Source organism: Culex pipiens, chromosome 3, assembly GCF_016801865.2.
Source record: "Culex pipiens pallens isolate TS chromosome 3, TS_CPP_V2, whole genome shotgun sequence".
Classification (NCBI taxonomy): Eukaryota; Metazoa; Arthropoda; class Insecta; order Diptera; family Culicidae; genus Culex; species Culex pipiens.
In genome coordinates this window covers 49,682,960-49,706,098 of record NC_068939.1, presented here as the reverse complement: position 1 = coordinate 49,706,098, position 23,139 = coordinate 49,682,960, and the positions used below count along the sequence as shown (strand labels likewise).

Below are 23,139 nucleotides of genomic sequence, written 5' to 3'. Positions count from 1 at the left end.
TCTTTTTGTTTTCTCGCTTCTCCATTCTATTTCTTCTTTTAACTTTGAGTGATGGAAAGGAAATCAAAATAGTTTTGCTGTTGGATCGTTCGCTTGTGTTCGTTTTTCTTTCTCTACACTGAATTTATTTAAGGTTTATTTGATATTCCTCTAAACTAAGATCTTTAAATTGTTGTTTTAACCATTTTATGCAGCGTAAAATTTGTGTGTTTGTTTAGCAATTGGCGCACAGTTTGGCTGGGCTATTTATTTATTGTGGTGTTGATGGTGGTGGTGTGGTGACAGTCCTCAACATGCACCAGATTAGATAGAGTTAAAGACAGAGGAGAACTCACAAATCCTAAATGGAAACTTGATCTATAGTTTTAGCGTTACGAGGGATTTTCTACGGTATATTTTACTTCCTTTCTGATGGTTTGTTGTTTTTTTTTTGTTTGATGTTTGTGTGATACAAATATAGATATTTTCATTTAGTTTGCTGCTTTCTGTACTTGGATGAGAGAGTCCAATAATTTTCGTGCACTCGGTTCTGTTCTCTTCTCGACTTGTGACTGCCCTGCTTCGTGTGTGTGTGAATTTGTGTGTATTTTTTTTTCCATTTAGTTATACTTAAAGTCTATGTAATAGCGTCCTCCAATCGTAAGAATAATTAAATAAACGCAACATTTTAGAGTGAGTGTCGAATTTATATATCACTTGAGACAGCGCTCGAAATAGGTCTCGCCAATGTAACTGCCGCGCATCGCCTTAAACACGTTGTGCTCGAAGAGACGTCGGTTCGTCTGGAGCACCTCGGCCGCCTCCCGGTTCAGCGGATCCTCCGGGTTGGGTTCCTAGTAAACAAAAAAAAGACTCTTTACTCATTCAACATTATAAAGCTTTAAAAAGAAACTCACCAAAAACAGATACTGCAGCCCGTACACGATCGAGTTGATCGTCAGCACCGGCTTCCAGTCCTCGCGCAGGATGTTCAGACACACGTTGCCCTCGAGGTCGATGTTCGGGTGGTACACCTGCGTTTCGCACTTGACCTTGGGCGGCTCGTGCGGGTAGTTGGGACCGACCTGATTAATTTTTTTTATTACTTTTTAATGCTCAATTAGCTGAGAATAGGGTCTAAGAGCTCAATGTAATTTTTTATTCATGTACAACGGTGAAAAACACGCTTAAAACCATTTGGATTTAAAACTTAACAAAACAACATTTTACGATAGAGACTTTCTGTCAAAGAAGGCCGCGAAGTTATTTAAAAAAAAAAAAAAAAAAATCAAATCAAATTATTCGCTCTACAGTATTGCCTTGGCGTTCTCGATTGCGAGATTTCTACTCGAAACTAGGTGTCCGAAGGCTTGATTGTTGAGGCAATTGCAAACCTCTTTTTACACCTTAGCTTCCATCCACCCCGGGATTCAAACTGACGACCTTTGGATTGTGAGTCCAACTGCCTAACCAGCGACTCCACCGAGACAGAACCCAGGGAGACGACTCCTACACCTGGACTGAGCTAACGACCTAACCTTTTTTTTTAGGTTAGTCCGGGGCCAACATTTACTTCCCTATCCGACGGAAGGCGTGATCAGACAAATCTCGTCTCAAAATTTGCCACCGGGACCTTCTGGGATCGAACCCAAGCCGACTGGGTGAAAGGCAACCACGCTTGCCCCTACACCACGGTCCCGTCGGTCCCGTATTTTTTCAAAATTGATTTCACATTTTATTTTAACCCTTTTGTGGTAGTACACGAGGTTATTATGCTCAGAAACAAAGGAGCAATTCCAGCTCAAATCAGGAATTTTTCTGGTACTTTTGTACCCGACCCTCTCCGATTTCAATGAAACTTTGTAGACATGTTATACTAGGCCTATATAAGCCATTATTGTGTATATGGAGCCAATAGTACTCGAAAATAACATTTGAGTAGGGCGTAAGGTATTTAAATATTTTTGTATTTTGCAATTTAAAAATTACTGTATCTCGAAGCCGTTGCATCGTATCAAAAAGTGGTCAAAGACAAACTTGTAGGAAATTGGACGGGCTTTATGAAAAAATACACCGAAACAAAAATACACGCCACTTCTATGAGATTTTTTAGTTTTTAGGTTTAAAGGTTAAATTTGATGGTGACGTCACGATTTTTTTTCGCTCAAATTTTTTTAAGAAATTGCCTTAAATGTGAAAAAAGACTCACGAAAAATGCAGGATGGTATTCTCTCCTAAAAAAATACAAAAATCATTTACTAAAACTTTTTTTTTTTTGAAAAATGGTCTAAACGTCAAAATTTTCAAAACCCGATAGTGGGAATCGATTTTCCAGACAATTTTACATAAAAGTCTCCATATTGACCATTGTCCTATGTCCAATCCTTGTTAAGATACAGCAATTTCAAAAATAAAAAAAACTTGAAAATATAGGTTTTTTTTGTTGTTTTTGACAATTTCTATATGACAGACTTGATTTTTCAGTCTCGTAAATATTTTTACCGGAAAGCTCGTCCTATAAGTTTGCCTTTGACAGCTTTTTAATTTGACTTGTTTGAATATTAACGTAAGCTTATTTACTATCCAGGTTTCTACCACACTGAAAAAAAATTTCAGATATGAGATACATTTAATTGAAATGCTGTCAAAGACAAACTTATGGGAAATTGGACGAGCTTTCCAGTAAAAATATTTACGAAATTGCCAAAAACCACTAAAAAACCTATTTTTTCAACATTTTTTTTTTTGAAACCTCTGTAACTTCACAAAGATTGGACATAGGATAATGGTCAATATGGAGACTTTTATGTAAAATTGTCTGGGAAATCGATTCCTACTATCGGTTTTTGAAAACTTTGACGTTTAGACCACTTTTCAAAAAAAAAAAACAGTATTTGTGAATGATTTTTGTATTTTTTTTAGGAGAGACATACCATCCTGCATTTTTCGTGAGTCTTTTTGTCACATTTTAGGCTAATTTCACAAAAAATTTAAACGAAAAAAAATCGTGACATAACCTTAAAATTTAACTTTTAAACTTTAAAATTGAAAAATCTCATAGAATTGGCGTGCATTATTCTTTCAGTGTATTTTTTCAAAAACCGTCGTCTAATTTCCTACAAGTTTGTCTTTGACCACTTTTTGATACGATGCAACGGCTTCGAGATACAGCAATATTTAAATTACAAAATACAAAAATATTGAAAACTCTTACGCCCTTCTCAAATGTCATTATCGAGTGCAACTGGCTCCATATACACTAAAATGTCTTAAAGTTTCATTGAAATCGGAGAGGATCGGGTACAAAAGTACCAGAAAAATTCCTGATTTGAGCTGGAATGGCTCATAGGTATAGCAGCAATTTAAGCTTAATTTACCCAATTTAGTAAAATATAAACGGCTGAATCGTTTACTGAAATTCCAGTTGATGAAAATTCAATAAAACCTAAAAGAGGTATAAGACTACTATGACTAACAAACTTGCACTTTTTGACAGTTTGCCTGCCTTGTTTGTTTGCAGAAATGTCAGCCTGCATACATATTGCTATGTTTGCGAGTTTGGCAAACTGTCAAACACGAGTTTACTTGTTTGTTTGTCATAGTCTAATAGCTCCTCAGCTGAATTTCAGGGAAAGAAATTTTGGTGTGCATCCTGCTCACTCTAAAGTAAACATTAACTGACGTGAGTAGGATGCACTCTAGGTTTACAAACTCACATTAGCAAAGTTATATTGTTTTGCCTCTGTGCTCTCTTATGCTAACTAGATTGGAAAAACCAGCAAGCTTAGTACAATACAGCACAGAGGCATCACGGGACCTTTTTCTCATAGTTTAACGATTTTTCTATAGCAAACTTTTAACAACGTTTGATTCTGTAGGCCTATATGACGGCACTTTTAGATCTTAATTTTAACATATCCGAAATCCTCGGGAAATTTCACGTAAGTTTGTAGTGTTCGAGTTGTAAATTTGATTTAAAATTGATTTAAAAAATTCCATTTAAAATTAATTAAAATATTTTTTTTTATAATTTGTTGGGTTAAGGCTGTAAATTAGATAAGGTAAGGCGGGTATTTCTCAAAATGGTCAAAATAGTTAGCACGAAACCCGGATTTTATATGGAGATTTTCATTTCTCCGGATTTTTTTCTGTTGGGTTGTTCAGCATGCCAAACTCAACCGAAAAACGCGTTCAGTTGAATTTTTTTTAAATATTTTTGTTTCACAAGCGCATTTCGGTTGAGTTTGGCATGCTGAACGACCCAACAGAAAAAAAATCCGGAGAAATGTGCCCGGAAAATTATCAAATTTTCACTTTTCTGAAAATCTCCATATAAAATCCGGGTTTCGTGCTAACTATTTTGACAGCTGGAAAACCCGCCTACATATCTGGCCAAGAAAAGATCAAGAAACGATGTTTGTTTGCAATATGTTTTGGTGAAAAAATTATTAAATATTTAGAATTTGCTTATTTTATTGCAACTGAAATTTAAACAAATATTACGAATAAAACAACATTTAAAATTCTAAAAAAATCAAAGTTCAAATATTTAAAAACGCAACGCTAAAATTAAAAATTTGAAACAAAAAAAAAATTGGCGCGAAAATTAGGAATTGAAATAAAAAAAAAATTAGGCACGAAAATTTTTAATTCAGGAACTTAAGATTTTTTTAGGATTGTAGAATTTAAGAATTAAGGAATTTAAGAATTTAAGAATTTAAGAATTTAAGAATTTAAGAATTTAAGAATTTAAGAATTTAAGAATTTAAGAATTTCAGAATTTAAGAATTTAAGAATTTAAGAATTTAAGAATTTAAGAATTTAAGAATTTAAGAATTTAAGAATTTAAGAATTTAAGAATTTAAGAATTTAAGAATTTAAGAATTTAAGAATTTAAGAATTTCAGAATTTCAGAATTTCAGAATTTAAGAATTTAAGAATTTAAGAATTTAAGAATTTAAGAATTTAAGAATTTAAGAATTTAAGAATTTAAGAATTTAAGAATTTAAGAATTTAAGAATTTAAGAATTTAAGAATTTAAGAATTTAAGAATTTAAGAATTTAAGAATTTAAGAATTTAAGAATTTAAGAATTTAAGAATTTAAGAATTTAAGAATTTAAGAATTTAAGAATTTAAGAATTTAAGAATTTAAGAATTTAAGAATTTAAGAATTTAAGAATTTAAGAATTTAAGAATTTAAGAATTTAAGAATTTAAGAATTTAAGAATTTAAGAATTTAAGAATTTAAGAATTTAAGAATTTAAGAATTTAAGAATTTAAGAATTTAAGAATTTAAGAATTTAAGAATTTAAGAATTTAAGAATTTAAGAATTTAAGAATTTAAGAATTTAAGAATTTAAGAATTTAAGAATTTAAGAATTTAAGAATTTAAGAATTTAAGAATTTAAGAATTTAAGAATTTAAGAATTTAAGAATTTAAGAATTTAAGAATTTCAGAATTTCAGAATTTACTAATTTAAGAATTTAAGAATTGAACAATTTAAGAATTTAAGAATTTAGGAATTTAAAAATTTAAGAATTTACAAATTTTTAAATTTTGATGACCAGTTTCGCACTTTCTTTCGAGCAGTTTATGCTTTTTCTACAAAGTATTCCTTATGGGAGAACTAGAATTTCTACTACTCGAATCCGGTGCTCCATTATTTGATTTCCTTGATCGACGGCTTGCGTTTGCTTGTAAGTTCATGACCTAAACAATAATTCTGGAGTTATAATCGAGCACCAAACTTGCTAAGGCCGAAGATAGATGACTGAGTAGAGAATAGAAATATTGCCCCTCACTGAGGAAAGGCTTAAAAAAAAAATTACGCTAAAATAACAAAAGTACTAACTTGGTTTTCTGTGAAAATTCTATCTTTAGTTATTAAGCATCAGATGTTTATCTAATGCTTAATCACAACGATAAAGTCAGACGCAAACACCCCGATGCAAATAATAGAAACCAATCCATCTGATGTAATTGCAGCTCGTTTTCGAACAACAACAAAGCACAAAGCCATGTGTGTGATGCACCGTAACGATCGTACTGTATCAGCATGAATCACCTGCTTCTGCCTGACGGCTGACTTCAAGCAGCACTTCCAAAGCCTCAAATAACCATGACCCTGAAATTTTCCTTCCACTTGCACTCACCTTGAAGTTGAAGACGAACCGCCCGCCCTTGTAGAAGCCCTCGTCCGGGCAGATGATGAGCTTAAAGTTCAGCAGGTCGTCCGGATCCGGAAACTCCGTGGCGCACGTCTTCGGCAGGTTCAGCTCGTTAATGTCTGCGAAGCGAGAGCGTGTGTTGAAATAGAAAGTTTTTTTTTTGGCACTTTTCCCTACTAACTGAGGAGGGGTTGTGTTTACCTTTTGTAATCCGCAGCTGGGCCGCCGTGAAGGCCTTCTTCTGCGGGCCGGACTTGGGCGTCGCTTCGCCGTCCTTTTTCTGCTGCTTCAGCGAGAATAGTTTGATCATCTTTAAAGTGGGGATGCTGCGACGGTTCTGTCCACAGAAGAGACGGACGAAGATACAAAAAAAAAGTGGGCAAAACTATTTCTGCTGCGTTGTTTTTGTTGCTGCTGGTGGTGGCCTCTTTTGACAGCACCAAGAGGGGGAGGAGGAGGTCGGACGGACGGTGCTGCAGTCCAGTGAGACACGGCAGGGGAAGAGGATTTCTCTTCCTGCTTTTTTTTTCAAGCTTTTACTGTTGTGAATTTGGCCTCGATTCTGGTTTTCTCACGCACGACACTGCACCGAACTCCCGGAATGTAAACAAACGCGCGCCACTGCGTCGACGGAACGCGGTTCTGCAGGTTCCGCGAGGGTCACGATTCTTTTTTTCCCGAAATGAAAATGGCCAGCAGCAAAAACACAACTCTCCTCTCCTTCTTTTGCAGCAGCAGTAAACCTCTTTTTTGGGGTTTGACAGGTAACAAGTGAAGAGTCGGGTTTGACAGCTGACAGGTCTCGCAGCGCGCCAGTGTGCGATCCCTCGCGTGTTTTGTTTTGGTTGGAGAGCGCGCGAAATTTTCGTTCAGCGAAGACCATTGCGATCGTGGCACGGATGGGAAAGTGAGAAAAATCTATTAAAAGTGAATGTTGCTAAAAGTTAGGTGGTTTTTAGTCAAATAAAGTGATTGAGCATGGAGGATCCGGTGTTTCGCTCCAAGTATCATAAGTACAAGTACAAAGTCAAACTGTGGGAGAAGGAGTTTCGCAAGAAGAATGGACGAATCCCTTCTAAGGTATGTTGTTGTTGTGTTGATTTCCTAAGTTTTATTTGTAAAATTTTATTTATTGAACTATTTTAAAACCATTATCAGGATATAATATATTGGTCGCACACTTTGTTGTTGTTAATTTTTATTTTGGGGAACTTTAACCCAATGGGTCATTCGCTCCTGTAGGTCGTCCACTTTATATTAATTAATTTGTAATATGTTGATAATTCATTGAACACGATATTTAGTTGTGTTAGGTCAAGGAAGATCAAGGAAGACACTTTAGAAAATTACACAGGATCCATAATTATCACAATATTTGAATAATTTCAATAACAAGTGTAGTATATTCTCCATTTATTTTCTTATTTTTTAAAAATAAAATAATTATTGTATTAACATAATTGCATACCATTTTTAACAAAAAAAATAATAATAACATATTTTCTATAAAAATGCAATTAAAAAATCCTTTAGAAAATACAATCAAAAGACTGAATAACCAAAATTAGCTTGGCCTTTCTTGCGCTGATCAAAATAATTTCCTTCTCAAGGCCAGATCTCAGCAAGTAAGGGTCGTTCATATATATTACTATCGATACATGATTTTTATAAAATAAATTATCTTTTACTGTCAATTGTTTTCAATCTTTACCCTTTTTTTTTTCAAACAAGTGAGGTTTGAGCCCTTACTCAATTTATGGAATGGTTAAAGGATTACCAAAAAAAATAATTTTGTATTTTTGGTAAACTTTTATAACATGCTTAGGACCAAAAATTGTAACAAAACACCGCGACAAAAGAAATAGCAACAGATAAACAGACTCAACAATAGGGCAGATTTCAGGAGAAAACAATACACAGTAAATAACAACTAGTTTTTGAATTCAAACTAAAAATAAAACAGTTTTTGCTTTAATGAAAGTTGATAGGCACACTATAAATGGTTAGGCGCTTATACTTACATCAAACCCTACGTAATGTACCACCCCCGGCCGAGTTAAAATGCGTAACCGGAAAAGAAGGTGTGCATGCCTGGCACGAACACTCAAAGCGTGTTCTAGCGTGCTGCTCGTACTGACTCAGAGCAAGGGTGAGATGTAGGTGTAAGGGCAGTGCGTGTTCGTCGGGAACCTAGTGCATAAGATCGGTCAAGGCCCGTTCTTACACTGAAAATTGCGAATTGCGAATATCCAGCGTTCAAGTTTCTTTGTCCTTTACTTTCTCGTTTAGAGCAGATGGGAATCGAACCCAGAACCATTTGCTTACAAAGCGAACACCGCAACCAGTCAGCCACGGCTGTTTCAGACTGAAACAGTTTTTTTTTTTATTTTTAAAAGTTCAATAAGAAACTGTAAAAGGACCCTAAAATGTTATGTTTTGAGCTCTCAACTTTAAATTTGAGGTTCCTTTTAATATTTAAAGTAGAAAAAGTAAAAAATATTTAAAATATCCCAACCGCATTTCGCTCTCAGCACGACATTCGCGACTCCCCGGCGGATGTGCGCGCGTCGTACAAGATGTACTACAAGCTCAAGACGTCCCTGCTGGAGGACACGCTGCAGGACGCCCTGGACGACGATGACGACTTTGACAGCTCGCTGGTGTCCCAGGTGGAATCTACGCTGTCCCAGGACTGCTCCTTCACGGGCAGTTTCTCCAACCTGAGCGAACTGCGGGATTCCAACGTGTCGATCAGCGCTTTGCTGACGGACCAGATCGAGGGAAAGGTTACGGAGTTTGTGGCGGAAGAGGAATCGGAGCTGAACGCTAAGGCTTGGGGGAAGGAGCTTAATAGAAAGAAGTCGGTAGTGGAGAAGGAGTCCAAGGGTGGCAATGTGTTGGTGAAACCGAAACCGAAGGTCATGAACAAGCTGATGATGGACGCTTCGACAGTGGTTCCGAAGCGGAATCCGCGCAAGTCGCTGTCCAGCAGACTGTCGAGCAGTTCGTTTGCTTCGACTTCTGCGTTGAACAGCTCGAGCGGTTCGAGCTGGAAGGACACACTTCCGGATTTGGAGACGTTGCTGAACGAAAAGTCCAAACAGGTCGAGGAAACCTCCCCGATACAGGCTCCGACGTTGAACCAGCAACCGAAGGAGGTGGTGAACCAGCTGGATCAGGGTTGGTTGAACCGTCAAACAGGTCAATCCGGACCAACGCCCAGCGCAACTCCGCAACCTGTCAGGTACGGCCTGAGGAACATCACCATACCTCCGATAGTGGAGCCTCCAGCGATCGCAACCCCGGTCGACACCTCGACCAGCTTCGGAATGTCCGCCCTTAGCATGAGTTCGTTTGTGGCGGAAGCGCCGGCAAGAGAAACCGTAACAGTGCAGAACACTGCGTACGCTGCACCGGTGCAGTCCGATTCGGACGGTGTGGTGGAGAATAGCGAGGACGAATCGGTGGGCGGGGGTTCGCTAAACACGAGTGCGGTGCGGCACGTGGTCAAGAAGCGCAAGGTGTTTACCAGCGTGAACTCCGTGTCGAAGGTTGAGGTGAAGGAAGTTCCCAAAGCGGTCGACGAAACGGTGAAGGAGCTTGAGAATCTTGATCCGGCGAGCGTCGCAAAGGTTGAGGCTGAAGAGGAGCCGAAAGCGAAGCGTGTCAGGAAGGCTGTGGCGCCGAAGGCGAAGAAGGTTGTCAAGAAAGCGCAACCGGTTAAGGTACCAGCGAGAAAGATACCGACGCGAGGTCGCAAGGCGAACTACAAGCAGAGTGTGGAGGGCGAGGGTGAGGAGGACAAGGATCCGTACGAAGACTTTGACGACAGTGACAAGGATCCGGACTTTAACGATGGCAAGAAGGAGGAACACGAAGAGAGCGCTGAGGATGTTTCGATGGAAGTTCCGGAAGAGAAGCAGAAGCCAAAGAAGGAGGTTAAAGCGCCGAGGAAGTCGAGAGCTAAGGCGGTGACGACTTCGCCGACTACTGGGCGGAAGCGACGCTCGGGAAGTGCGGCGAAAAAGAGTCCGGCAGCGCCGAGGATTGGTGGAAATACTGGCAAGGGCAAGAAGAGGCCTGTTCGGCAGGTGAAGGCAAAGGGGAAGGCACCTCCGCCGGAGGAGGAGGAGCCCAAAGAGGAAGAGTTCAACGAGTACGTGCTGGAGTTTGGAATCGATAGCTTGAACAATGCGCCGAGGATCGATCTCGGAGAGCTGAAGAAGAGCACGCAGGCCGTGGAAAGCTTCATTCAGGGAATTCCAACGGGAAGGTCTGCAGTTCCTACCAAGGTTAAAGGCGAAGAGATCGTGACCAGTAAGGAAGCTGCCATGAGGAAGAAGGTGGCGGCCGGGAAATTGAACGAGAACTTCGTCCGGGTTGATCTGCGGAAGAAGGTCTTCGTGAAAGGCAAGAAAACGATCAACTTCAGCAAGTACAAGAAGTCTCTGTGGAAGCAGAAGAAGGCTGCGGCGTTGAGCGGACCCGAGATGGACATGGGAGGTTGCGACGGAGGAGTGCTGACCTGTTTCCAGTGCGGTGGAGTTGGTCACATGGCACGGCAGTGTAAGGTCAAAGGAGAGCAGCTGCTTCCGCTCGGAGCTGAAGGAGAGGAAGAATCGCCCTTCCCGACTTTGGAAGAGGCCGAATCGATGGCCAAGGCAAAAACCTTGGTGGTTCACTCAAACAAGATGCAGAACCTGCCAGCGGTAGCGAATCCACTGTGGAAAGAAGAAGGTGAACCATCAACCAGCAAAGCAGAACCAACCGATCAACCGGAAGAAGTTGACGACGAGTACGAAGATGTTCCGGAGGAACCCTCCCAACCGGAACAACTTCCCGCCAGCTACATTGGCCACGCCATTCCGGCGGACTTTTTGAAAAAGTCCGGCATCCTGGAGTACACCGTGGGCAACAAAGATCAGTCCCAATCCCTGTACCAGCTCCTCCCAGACGGTTCACTTCCGCCGACCCCACCGGAAGTGTTTGACGCGCTGAAGCAGTTCGGCCACGCCAACTTCCGCGCCGGCCAGGAGCGAGCCGTGATGCGCGTACTCTGCGGAATGTCCACCCTGGTCACGCTGAGCACGGGCTCCGGAAAGTCCCTCTGCTACCAACTCCCCGCATATCTCCTCCGGAAGCGCCAGAACTGCGTCACGCTGGTCATCTCTCCGCTTGTATCGCTGATGGAGGACCAGGTGCACGGCGTGCCGAACTTCCTGAACGCCCAGTGTCTGCACACGAACCAGACACCGAAGTAGGTTACCCCTTACTATCCCAAATAATCAACTTATAACAATCTTTTCTTCCCAAATTAAAAACAGAGTCCGCGAGCGAACGATGGCCGCGATCACGGCCGGCGAGCTGGACGTGCTGCTGATTTCCCCCGAGGCAGTCGTTTCCGGGGAGAAATCCACCGGATTTGGGTCGCTGCTGAAGCAGCTGCCGCCGATTGCGTTCGCCTGTATCGATGAGGCGCATTGCGTGTCCCAGTGGAGTCACAACTTCCGGCCGAGCTATCTAATGATCTGCAGGGTGAGTTGGGGTGGAAGTTGGATCGAGTGATCGTTACTGATGTTCTATTTTGTTGCAGGTTCTCAAGGAAAAGCTGGGAGTGAAAACAATTCTTGGACTGACGGCGACGGCCACCGTGCAAACAAGGTAAGTCTTGCGGTAAATTATTTTTGGACGTAGCTACTGTTCATCAGTCTTATTCTTGGCTACACAACGGCAACTTAAAAGGATGCAAGTTCTACAGAGTAAAATCATGCGGCTTACCCTTAACTTAACCTTACTTGAGTGTCGAGCTCGATTCGTTCGTTTCCACTTCGTGTGCGTTCACTGACAATCGCTTTGCTCTGACGGACGCATCTGGTAAATATAATCAAAAGTAAGGCAAATTTTTGCGCGGTTTAACCCTATGTAATCATATGCGTCTGAAATAGCAAATGATTCCAATACTATAAACTAAATTATTGAACAATTCTTCAATCTGATTGATACGAAAAGAATGAACGTAGGATTTGTAAGAGCGCCTTAAGATTAGATAGATCCTCTTGAGACGGCGCCGGTATTGACCGGTATTGAGGGTTAGGATTCATTAAAATGACTTAAGCTCAGTAAACAACTTTGGTATACTCCAAAACTCTCCTTCCAGAGTCAGCATCGTGGAGCACCTGGGCATCCCGGATGGCACGAACGGCATCATCAGCGACATCCCGCTGCCGGACAATCTCAACCTGACGGTTTCACGGGACGCAAACCGAGACGCGGCCCTGCTGCACCTGCTGCAGTCCGAACGCTTTGCCGACCTGCGCTCGATCATCGTGTACTGCACGCGACGTGACGAGTGCGAACGGATTTCGGGATTTCTGCGCACCTGCTTCCAGGACGCCCAGCGGGAAAGTGAGGCCAAAGAGGGGGCGGCTTCGAAGAAGCGGAAGCGGGTTAACTATACGGCGGAACCGTACCACGCGGGAATGCCGTCGTCGCGGAGAAGGACGATTCAGAATGCGTTCATGAGCGGGGAGTTGAGGATCGTGGTGGCCACGATCGCTTTTGGTATGGGTATCAACAAGTCGGACATCCGGGCGATCATTCATTACAATATGCCGCGGAACTTTGAGAGTTACGTGCAGGAGGTTGGTCGTGCGGGTCGCGACGGGAAACCTTCGCACTGTCACGTGTTCCTGGACAACAAGGGTGGCGATCGGAATGAGCTGAGGAGACACATTTACGCGAACTCGATCGATCGGCACGTGATCCGGAAGTTGCTGCAGAAGATCTTTGTGCCGTGCGCTTGCGCGAGCAATTTTAAGAACAAGTAAGGCTGGTTACGAGTTGAAGAAGTTCTTTGAATAAAAGAGGATTAATTTTTCAGAGAATTCTCCGAAGAACATCGCAAAGAGATCGAGGCCCTGAAGGACATCAGCTGGACGGACGACTTCAATGATTCGATGGGGGAATCCCCAACGATAGCAAAGCCAAAAGTCAGGCAGCAGCGAACCTGTCCAGGGCACGAGGTGTGCTTCTCAATCGAGTCCACCGTGCAGCAGTTGGACATTCCGGAGGAGAACATCGCCACGTTGATGTGCTACCTAGAGCTGCACGAAGAACGCTACATCCAGGTGCTGAGTCGCGCCTACACCATGTGTAAGGTCAGTTCCTACGCTGGTTCGAGGGCGCTGCGAACGGCCGCCAAGGACTGTCCCCCGTTGGCGATGGCCATTGCGTTGGATCTGAAGCGAGGCATCTCGCACGACTCGTCCACGTTCATCGAGTTCCCAGTCATCGACGTAGCCGCCGCCATCGGGTGGGACAGCGGAGTCGTCAAGTTCCAGCTGAAGAACCTGGAGTGGACCGTTGGTAGGTGATCAAACCTGATATCAGGGAAGTAGATTGTCCAAGTTATCAATATCTATACCATTCAAGAAAACAACGTCCGCAAACGCTCCCCAATCAGCGTGACCTTCTCCGATTTGGGATTCCGTCTGCGGGCTCCCGGTGATCTCAACGATGACGAGCTGGACAAAACGCTGGATTCGCTGTTCGCTCGCGTGACAGGCCAGGAAAAGGCCCAACTCGTACAGCTTCAAAGCATCTCGGACGCGCTTTCTTCGGTAGCGTTCCAAACGTACCTGGCCGCCGGTGGAACCGTCGGCACCGAAGGTCCCTCCCAAAAGCTGAAACAAATCGTTCGAACGTACTTCCAGTCCGACCTGGACGTCGACGTGGAGTTGGTCCCGGAGGTAAAATTTAACTTTGAATCTCCTAAATAAAAAAAAAATAAAAAATAATAATTCTTTTCCAGCCGGACGACACGCCAGACACGCAACTCCTGAGTGACATCCGGACGATGATCCACCGCTATCCGGAGAACAACTTTAGTGGGCGGGCGATCGCGCGCGTCTTCCACGGCGTGCAGAGCCCCAACTATCCGGCCGTCATCTGGGGGCGGAGCAACTTTTGGCGCGCCCACACCAGCGTCGACTTCAACCGGATCGTGCGGCTGGCGAACGCGGAGATTGTGCGGATGCGCACCTAGAGATTTGCTGATGTTGTTGCGGTGATTGTGATTGTGGAATTGAGTTTGACTGAGATTTATTAACTTTTTATGCATAGCTTACATTAAATTGTTTTGTTTCAATATAGTTTGCAGTTCATAGTGAAAATTTAAAGATTTATTTTGATTTGAATTTTGAGAAATTCCTTCTTATGAAAAATCAATTTCTTTTTTATAAGTAATCAATTTGTTTGTTTCTTTATTTTCAGGAATTACACCTTTCTCTTTTTGTATAGAAAGTATCACATTGGCTGCCTGCCTGTGGTTGAAAAGGTGAGTTTTTTCTCTGTGTTTCTCTTTTTTCAAAAGTACAAAATTACCCGTTACGTATACAATAAATTTGGTATGAATTGTTTTACATTGAACTTTTGAGTTTCCTGGAGCTCTTTAAAGATAAATGTAATCGAGAACAGAACACTAATGAAGTTTTCAAGTAGTAGACGAAATACGTATCTGCCAAGATATTAAAATATATAGCGGAATTAAAAGGAACAACTCATCGCTTCGTATTCACAGGGTTGTTACGGACGGCGCGGATCGCGCGGATGGCGCGGATGGCGCGTATCGCGCGGATCTGGCGCGGATTTGCTGGCTAATTTTGCTCAGGCGCGGATTTCGCGCGGATAGCAATTTTGATAAACAAAATAATTGAGAACGATAGAATTTCTTCCAAATATTATTAGAAATTAAATAAATTCAATCTTTTTCGTTGAGTGCGAAAACATCAATTTCTAAGAAGTTGTTAATGAAGAAAATTTTCTTCTAAAAATTATTGATTGTTTTTTTTTTTCTTAATACGAAACTTTGAAATAATCTTCAAGGAGCGATTTTTGTAACAACTCATTATTTTTAAAACATCTGCTTAACAATTCAAATAAATACCAATTTTATTAAAATCAAAATAGAACAATTCGAAAAAATTACAGAATTTCAAAAATTTGAAGCTATGAAACTTTGTAGATTTTCTATGTTTTTTTCAATATAAAAATTAAAAAAAAAATCTGTTGCCACTCTGATTCAGGTAGAATTGATTCTACTCCCAATTATCACAACATGACGAAATCCACTTAGAAATCTGCTAAAATCTCCGTCTAAAAGCGAAATGTAATGTTAAAATTTAAAAAAATAAGAAATCTGGAATTCAAAAATTTGAAATTTCAGAATTTACATATTCAAATAATAAATAAAATAGAATTCATAATTTGAAATTGTCAAAACATACAGACGAAAATATTACAATTGATTTTTTTTGTTAATTTTAATTTTTTTAAGAAAGTTCTTAAGTTATCAAATTATTAAATTTTTAAATTATTTGATTATTAAATTATTTGATTATTTGATTATTAAATTATTAAATTTAAAAAAAAATTTAATTTTTAATTATTAAATTATCAAATTATTTAATTATCAAATTAATAAATCATCAAATTATTAAATTATTAAATCATTTAAAAATTAAATTAAAAAATTATTAAATTACTCAATTATTAAATAATTAAATTATTAAATTATTTAATTATTAAATTATTAAATTATTTAATTTTTCAATTATTAAATTATTAAATTATTAAATTATTAAATTATTAAATTATTAAATTATTTAATTATTTAATAATTAAATTATTAAATTATTAAATGATTAAATAATTTAATTATTAATTTTTTTAATTATTAATTCATTAAATTTTAAATTATTATATTATTTTTTGCCATTTTATTAGTTCGGATCATTTTCGGAGTCATATTTTAGATAAGAGAAATTTAGAGAAGAAAATAATATAAATGTTGTGTTTCGATTTTCCAGAGTAAAGTTTTGGCGAGAATTATCAAGTACTAAATCCCTAGATTTTATAATTTGGTGATTTATTTTATAATTTGAAATTTTTTAAATTTTCGAATTTAAATTTTTTTTCTGAATTTGTTTTTAATGCAACGATATTTTAAGTGTTGCAAAAAAATGCTAATATTGAATCCACAACTGATCAACGGTACTGATCCAAATGCCTTCTGTATTATTCTTTTTTCGTTTAAAATTTCATTCATTATGTTACTCTCTTCTATGTTTGTCGCGGTTTTTTTTATATGGCGCGGATTTCGCGCGGATTGGGTTTTGGGGTCGGCGCGGATCTGGCGCGGATTTTTTCTCGACTTTTCCGTAACAACCCTGTATTCATAAAATGTAAATGTATAGCATATAATAGCAAAAAATTAAACACGTGTAAAATATTCTTATCTCTCGATTAAAATTGTTCTCAAAATGTCAAATTACCAACACCATTTAACAATTGGGTAAATAATCAATCAGTACCTGAGTCCACTGAGCAACTACCAATTTATGTGAAATTTCTAAGATTTTTTCATTCTTTATCAAGCTTAATTGTGACTTTTTCTGACAAAAAGTCACTTTTTATGCAAACAATCAATTTTAGGTTTTTAGGTGGATAAAACATGAAAACAAAAATGTAGTTCTTGTTGGTTTTAAATTTGATTGTGCGTATAAAGCAAAATACAAAGTTTGTCATTATTGTTAAACTTTTCGGAACAATCGTAGAGCCAAATAACATGATTTTACCCCTTTGAAAAATTAAGTCGTGCTTTTCAAAATATTTTTTTTAACGGTGCACATCAACCAGAGCTTTTTACACCAAGATTATTGTTACAGATATTTTAGTATCTTCAAAACTACGGGAACTATCGAAACTAGAGAGCCTGGAACTTATTTGAGAACGGTCATCTCAAACCAAAAGTACCAATCGAATCACGAGAACTGTCAAACGGAGGTACCAATCGAGCAAATCCTTTGTCTTATGCTCCAGGCTCTCTAATCGAAACAATTTTATATTCATCCCCTAAATTACCATCTGAAAAATTGTATCTAATCTAATCAGACCCTAGCGCAGCCAATCTTTCGAAGGGATCCTGGAGAGTGCCTTAAGTTAGATTACGCCTAGCACTCTTCTTGTCATTTATTAACATCTGTAGTGCGCCATTGCATCGTAACGCATTGAAACAACGCAAGCGTTAAAGCGGCCAGGCCTACTGCGTAAAGCCGTATCGCCGTATGATTCGTAATTGGGTTGAGTTTGAGCACTGAGTGTTCGAACAACAACACAATTCTGAATCGACAGGGGAGGAAAAAGCGTGGGGACACACCACCATACGCTCCGAGATTTGGTTGTATTCGTTGGGAGCACCATGCTAAGAAGGTTTGGTACTCCGGGACCCTCTGGGATGGGACATTGTATTTCCAAGAATGCCCTGGACACTATTTGCCGTGGTTATAGCGCCACAACTCGCTCTCTGTAACAGTTTTCCTAATTCCAGTCCACGCCCACCAAGTCGTCATGGCCTAGTGGTTAGCATTTTTGCTTACCAATTCGAAGGATGGGGTTCGAAGCCCGCCTCGAGCGACTTTGATTTTCGTTCATATTTATCATTTCAAATTTAAGTGTTCTTAAATTTCTCGTTGGGAGCAGATGGGAATCGAACCCAGAACCATTCTAATCTAATCTAATCTAATCGAACACGAGCGCAGCCAGTCCGAAGAAAGCATCCTGGAAGAACTTGGGGTTAGATTACGCCCCAAGTTCTTTCTTGTCAATATTAATTATTGCAGTACACTTGAGTAACCCCGAAGATGTATTGCATAAATTAAAGCGGCCAGGATACTGCGTTGCATTAACCGCAGAGACAGATTCTGTGAACGGAGCACATTTCACAGAATCTACAGGGGAGGAGGGATGCGTGGACATACCGTACCAAACGCTCCTGTTTACAGTTTCATATGTGTTTTGTATAATGTGTGAAGTGTAAAATATAGTGTGGTTATATAATCAATTAAATATAATAATGCAATATAATGATCATTTAATAAAATCCCTTCACCTATATATAATAACCACGCACCCAAGCTCACAAACAGTGACACAAAAAAAATGAAAATGAGCATGCAAAAACAAGACAGCGCGTCCCCGCGGTCAGCGCACTAATGAGGGCATCGAACCCAGAACCATTCGCATACAAAGCGATCACCGTAACCAGTCAGCCACGGCCGCTCCCCAAATTACCATCTGAAAAATTGTATACAACAAAATTTGAGTGTTTTTACAATCAGATTGTTGCAGGATTGGGTCTGTAAATTTGCTAATTTTTAAATAAGAAGACAACAACTTCCTTGGTTGCTGTGCACACTTAAGGATAAAATTTTACATTAGTTTCACCCTTGGTCGTTCGCTATGAGTTGTGGAATGCCTGCTTCTCTTCTGATGGTTCGGCTGAGGGGGCATGCTTATTAATTTCTCATCGCGTCATACCTTTAGTGACGTGATGGGAGCAAGGGCGTCTATACTATCCCTACACCCGCTACAAATTTCCGGTGCTTGGGGAGGGGAGAGGGTATTATCACAGACTGTGGTATTATTTTAGAGGTATGAAGATCATACATACATACATACAGACACACATATAAAATTTTACCTTCGTTTCACTTTTTACATTGGAAATCTGATCAATGTTTTTCAAGATATCGTCGATTGAAAACCCTATTGTTTAATAATAGAAACTAAAACAAAATACGTTACTTAAACCACCTCAATGATTGGTGCCTTCCTCCTAACATCAATTGAAAAGGCTTTCTGTTCTGTATTCAATTGCGCCTGAATTCATGCCAATAAAATTCCAAAAAACCCATAACAAGAAGCTACCTCAGCTGGATCTTTTGCATTTTTCACATTTTTTCGACAAATTAGAAAAACGTAACGCACCGCGTAAAAAGAGGTTTCTCTGTATTCTAACTTTTTTTCATCCTTTATTCTTCTGAGACATATAGCAATGCTAGCGTCGATTTGTAAAAAGTTTGATAAATAAACTTTCTCAATTGGGTACTAAAGCCCTACGTCAGTTTTTATGTACAACGCGAAAAAACACGATTAAAAACCATTTCTGATCGTTTTTTTCTCATTTTAACGCAATTTTTTTTTGACAAGACAACATTTTTTCGATGGATCAACTGTGGTCTCCTTGGAACAAGCTGTCAAATATGAGCTTTTCTGTCAAGAAGGACCGCGAGGTAAATTTTTCAAAATTGATTTAAAAATCCATTTTAAACTCTTTGTGTCGTACAAAGGGTCATTGTCGAGGGGAACGACACATCCGGATTTGATAAAAAAAAATCATCGAATCCCGAAAAATTGAGACATCGAGACATCTTCTTTAATCCAGTGAAATCCGATGAAATCCGAAGCAATCAAAAATATCGGCTTACACCTGACAAAATCTGCTAACATCTCGACACAACCAACACATCTCCTCGCACATCTCTGATGTTCGCTTTTGACAGTTTTCTTTAAACAACGTAAACAATTCGATGGATGTTGTTTGTTGTCATTTTTTTGAAGATATAGTGGAATTCAAATCAAAATTTAATGTAATCTTCCCACATTATCCGGACGGAGCGGTCGGTTGAATTATGTAGTTAAATTATTTTGAAAACAGGTTAGTTAGAATGTAAAGCAAATTGGATGAGTGGAATTGGAAATGGAAAGCAGTAAACCTTGCCATCAACAAAGAGCAGTTTGAGCACATCCGGAAATTAGTCAAGTTGGACGATGTCTTAAAGCAGCCACACTAAGGACTGAATTTCTTCACTTGTGCCTAGTTTAAAGCGGTTTACGCACTTCTGTAACCTATGGTATTTGCATCCCAAGATTAGTGCGATCGTTTGTTCCGCGGCACGTTACGGAGGGAGCACTTGAGAAGGCTTGCGGGCAGAACGACCTACTAGCGTAGCTGTCCAGCCCCTACGGACGCTACCAACGCTGCACCGCTAGTTGCGCTAGTCACCGCTAGGAGCGCACGAGATCATCGCAAACGCCCGCCTTGGGTAGCGGCGATGATCAGGACGATGGGACGATGGGACGAAGGAGTCCAGAAGGGGGAGGTTGAGGATCGCTGGGAAAACCCCGCCATTGCAACGGTCACTTTGCCTGGTATTTTGTAGAAGAACGGTCGATACCCGTAATATCACCGTTTCAATAGTGAAGTTTCGGAAGTGAAGTGGAAGCAGATCCGGTAGACGCCATCCCGGAGGAAAGCCGTCTGACGATCTGGACGCAAGCAGGAGGAGCCTGCGTTGATTTGTAGACATCCAGGTGTTAACCGTTGCTTTTCCCCGATCTATCGCCGTCCAACCTCCCTCCGCCATCGCTAATTTCCGTCCCCATTGTGCCCACAGAACCCCTCGGTGTTCGTACGCTTCGCGTACAGGCCGGCGCAGACACATCCGTCCGCCGTAAGCCACACGACACCCGCGGTATTCCCCGCGCGGTACATCGTACCGCCGAGCACGATCGCTCACGCACGAGGATCGCCCGCGACACCGTTCCGGTGTGGGAACCGCCCTCGCGACGCCGCCATTTTGGTCTGCGGACCAACCGTCGCGAGATAAGACGCCAGCCTCGCCAGCCGTTACACCAACCGACGCCGGAAACCAGGCAGACCGGTAGATTCATCTACCGAGGTCCCAGAGTCCGTCACCATACTCGGGAGCGTCGAGGCAGGTGGCGCAGAAGAGGGTCGAGTACGAGAGCAGCAGCTGACCGCCCATAGTGGTCGCACAACGAGAGAGGAAGACGTGTCCCGCCCCGGTTGACCGAGTCCCGGAGGTCGGTGGAGGCGTGTAGCCGTTGTTCGAGGAACGCGAGCTGAGAGTGAGCGGAAGCAGCAGTTCCGGAAAGGGCCCGAAGAAGAAGGAAGAAGGACGTGTGAGGTAGGATTAGATAGTAAGGAAGTGGGGGATCGAGGAACGAAGAACGCGCAGCTTGAGTCTGCTGAATAAAACACGAGTGTCCGGAATAAAGTGGGTTTGTTTTGTCCGTTGGTCCAATCGAGTGTTTCCCTTTCCGATTCCGGATTAACATGCCGACCCTGAGGCAAAGAGGGGGGTCTCACTGATGCTGGGGTAGCCCACCATTAGTTACACTTCGGAAGGAACCGGTCAAGAAAAAAATCAAATGGGCAGCAGCGGCAGCGCAAGCAAGTCAGAGAGGGTGAAGAAAAGCCCCAAGAAATCGCTCCCTCTCCTTTGTTCTGCCGTTTGTAAAGCTGTTTCTTGACCCCTTTCCTTCCGATCTGCATACTAGCCTTAAAACAATAATGAAGAAAACAAAAGTTGTGAGGAATCTGACGAGACGATGCTATGATTTGAGAGGAGTTTGTTAATGATCAATTCGGTCATTGTACTCAGAAAAATAAGCTTTATCGCTGTAAACAATAATATCAGCAATCTAAGCTTCATTTTAGGACCCAATTATGGTGCAACATTTCGATATCATTGCTGGAACCTACGTAGACTCTGACTCACGCTGTTAAACCTGCATGACCTGTTGCCAATACGGATTAAAACTCAGGTACGCACCGGTGTAGCTACTGATCATTCAAATCATCCTAACTCTTCATTCTACCTGCTCTTTCAGACCAACAAAGGCTACCACAACAAACGTGCAAGTTGAATCACGCTCCCTCCTCAATCCAACAGATGGCGACCGTCGCAAACATCGTGCCAACACTGCACTGCTGCTGCTCCCTCGTTCCACACAACAGCTGACGAAGCAGAATCCAGTAGCAGCTTGAATCGACTATACCTGTCACAATCCTTATTACATAGAGAGACAGAGCGAGGAGACCCTTTCTGCTGCTGCACATTACTCACTCATCAGCGAAGAAGACACACAGCAGCAGCAGCAAGGTAACCAGGCAGAGAGAGAGAGACCAGGCCAGGCCAGGCCAGGCAACCTATGTACAAGTGAAATTACTACAATCGTCACAGTACTGTGTTCAACGCGACGTCGACGACACATCGGGGGGAGCTTCGTCGGGATTTGTTCGTGGATTCTAGAAGAAATTTGGTAGACACTTTTTTTTTTGTTCGCGTAGAGTAGAAGTTTTACGGCTGCTGGAGCACTGCCTCAGTGATTCAGGGGGAAAATCTGGAAGTGGACTTTGTGGCGCCCACGACCTGAGCGAGCGAGAACAAAGTGCGTGTGCATCAGAATTTTCTGGTCCAAGGACAAACGAAGACGACGGGGTTTTGGGCCAGCAGAGATGACTAGCAGAAGTGGGAGTAGGAGTAGGAGTCGATAGCATCTCGAAAGGGGTGTCATCACGTACACGGATTGGTCGAGTCGCTGAAGAGACCTCGATTTTTACTTCATTCTCCAAGATATTCACACGACGAAGAAGCGAAGATAATTTTCTGATTGAAGAAGGTGTCACATAAGCAGCGAAAAAGGGGAAAATTAGCTTCAAAGTTGTTGCTGTGGAGAAGCCTTTGTGTGAGGAGTTCCTCACGACGACGACTTCACGTAACCTTGGAAGCAGCTGGAAGTGGCACGGGAAAAGTTTTGTGGCGAAGTTTTGCACGCGGTACCACAGCTAGTATCGCGTATCTAGCAGGTCGAAGAGGCAGGGCGATACTGCTTGTGGTGCAAATTTGAAAAGCAAGGAAAAAAAAGAAGAGTGAGGCTGAATAATCAGCGAAAAATTGCGTCAGGAGTAACGAGCGAAGAGTCTGAATCCAAAGAGTTAGCAGCAGCAGTGATTCCAAAGGAAGATTGTGCGAAAAGAAGTGGAATCGTGTGCAAACCAGCACCCTGAATCATCGCCCAAACCCCCTCGGGATCTTCTCAGAACGAGGTAAGTCATCATCAGCCATTCAACGCTGGAGTGCGACTCAGCTATTTACCGACCCCTTTTTTCGAGAAAGGTCATTAGGATTACCCTCCCCCCCGCTTACGAGCGTTTCAAAAAGTGGAGTATGTCACTCAAACGCACACCCCCTTACAGAGTCGCTAAAACTGCGACGCTTTGCCCTAGGATGATAAGAGAGGGTGGGCAGCATTAAAAGCGTGTCACCAAATCACGGTGCACAATC

The 23,139-nt window shown here is 41.2% G+C and overlaps 3 protein-coding genes across 3 annotated transcripts in view; 2 read left to right on the top strand and 1 right to left on the bottom strand.

The window, feature by feature from the left end:
- Nucleotides 1-415: 415 nt before the first annotated feature.
- Nucleotides 416-6,864, bottom strand: LOC120413162 (NEDD8-conjugating enzyme Ubc12). The gene is made up of 4 exons (XM_039573870.2): nt 6,350-6,864; nt 6,134-6,267; nt 897-1,064; nt 416-833 (listed from the first exon to the last, which is right to left on the bottom strand). The coding sequence occupies exons 1-4, from the start codon at nt 6,456-6,458 to the stop codon at nt 693-695; spliced, it is 552 nt and encodes a 183-aa protein (XP_039429804.1). The 5' UTR covers nt 6,459-6,864; the 3' UTR covers nt 416-692.
- A 77-nt stretch (nt 6,865-6,941) lies between these two features.
- LOC120413160 (ATP-dependent DNA helicase Q4) lies at nt 6,942-14,325 on the top strand. Its single transcript, XM_039573869.2, has 8 exons — nt 6,942-7,228; nt 8,680-11,405; nt 11,473-11,683; nt 11,742-11,809; nt 12,306-12,971; nt 13,029-13,513; nt 13,580-13,896; nt 13,959-14,325. The coding sequence occupies exons 1-8, from the start codon at nt 7,127-7,129 to the stop codon at nt 14,190-14,192; spliced, it is 4,809 nt and encodes a 1,602-aa protein (XP_039429803.1). The 5' UTR covers nt 6,942-7,126; the 3' UTR covers nt 14,193-14,325.
- Nucleotides 14,326-21,910: 7,585 nt separating this feature from the next.
- The window catches only part of LOC120413156 (zinc transporter 1), a 62,103-nt gene continuing 60,874 nt past the window's right edge, over nt 21,911-23,139 (top strand). Inside the window, exon 1 of the mRNA XM_039573865.2 lies at nt 21,911-22,901. The gene's annotated coding sequence lies outside the window, so the exon portion shown is untranslated. The remainder of the gene's footprint in view (nt 22,902-23,139) is intronic.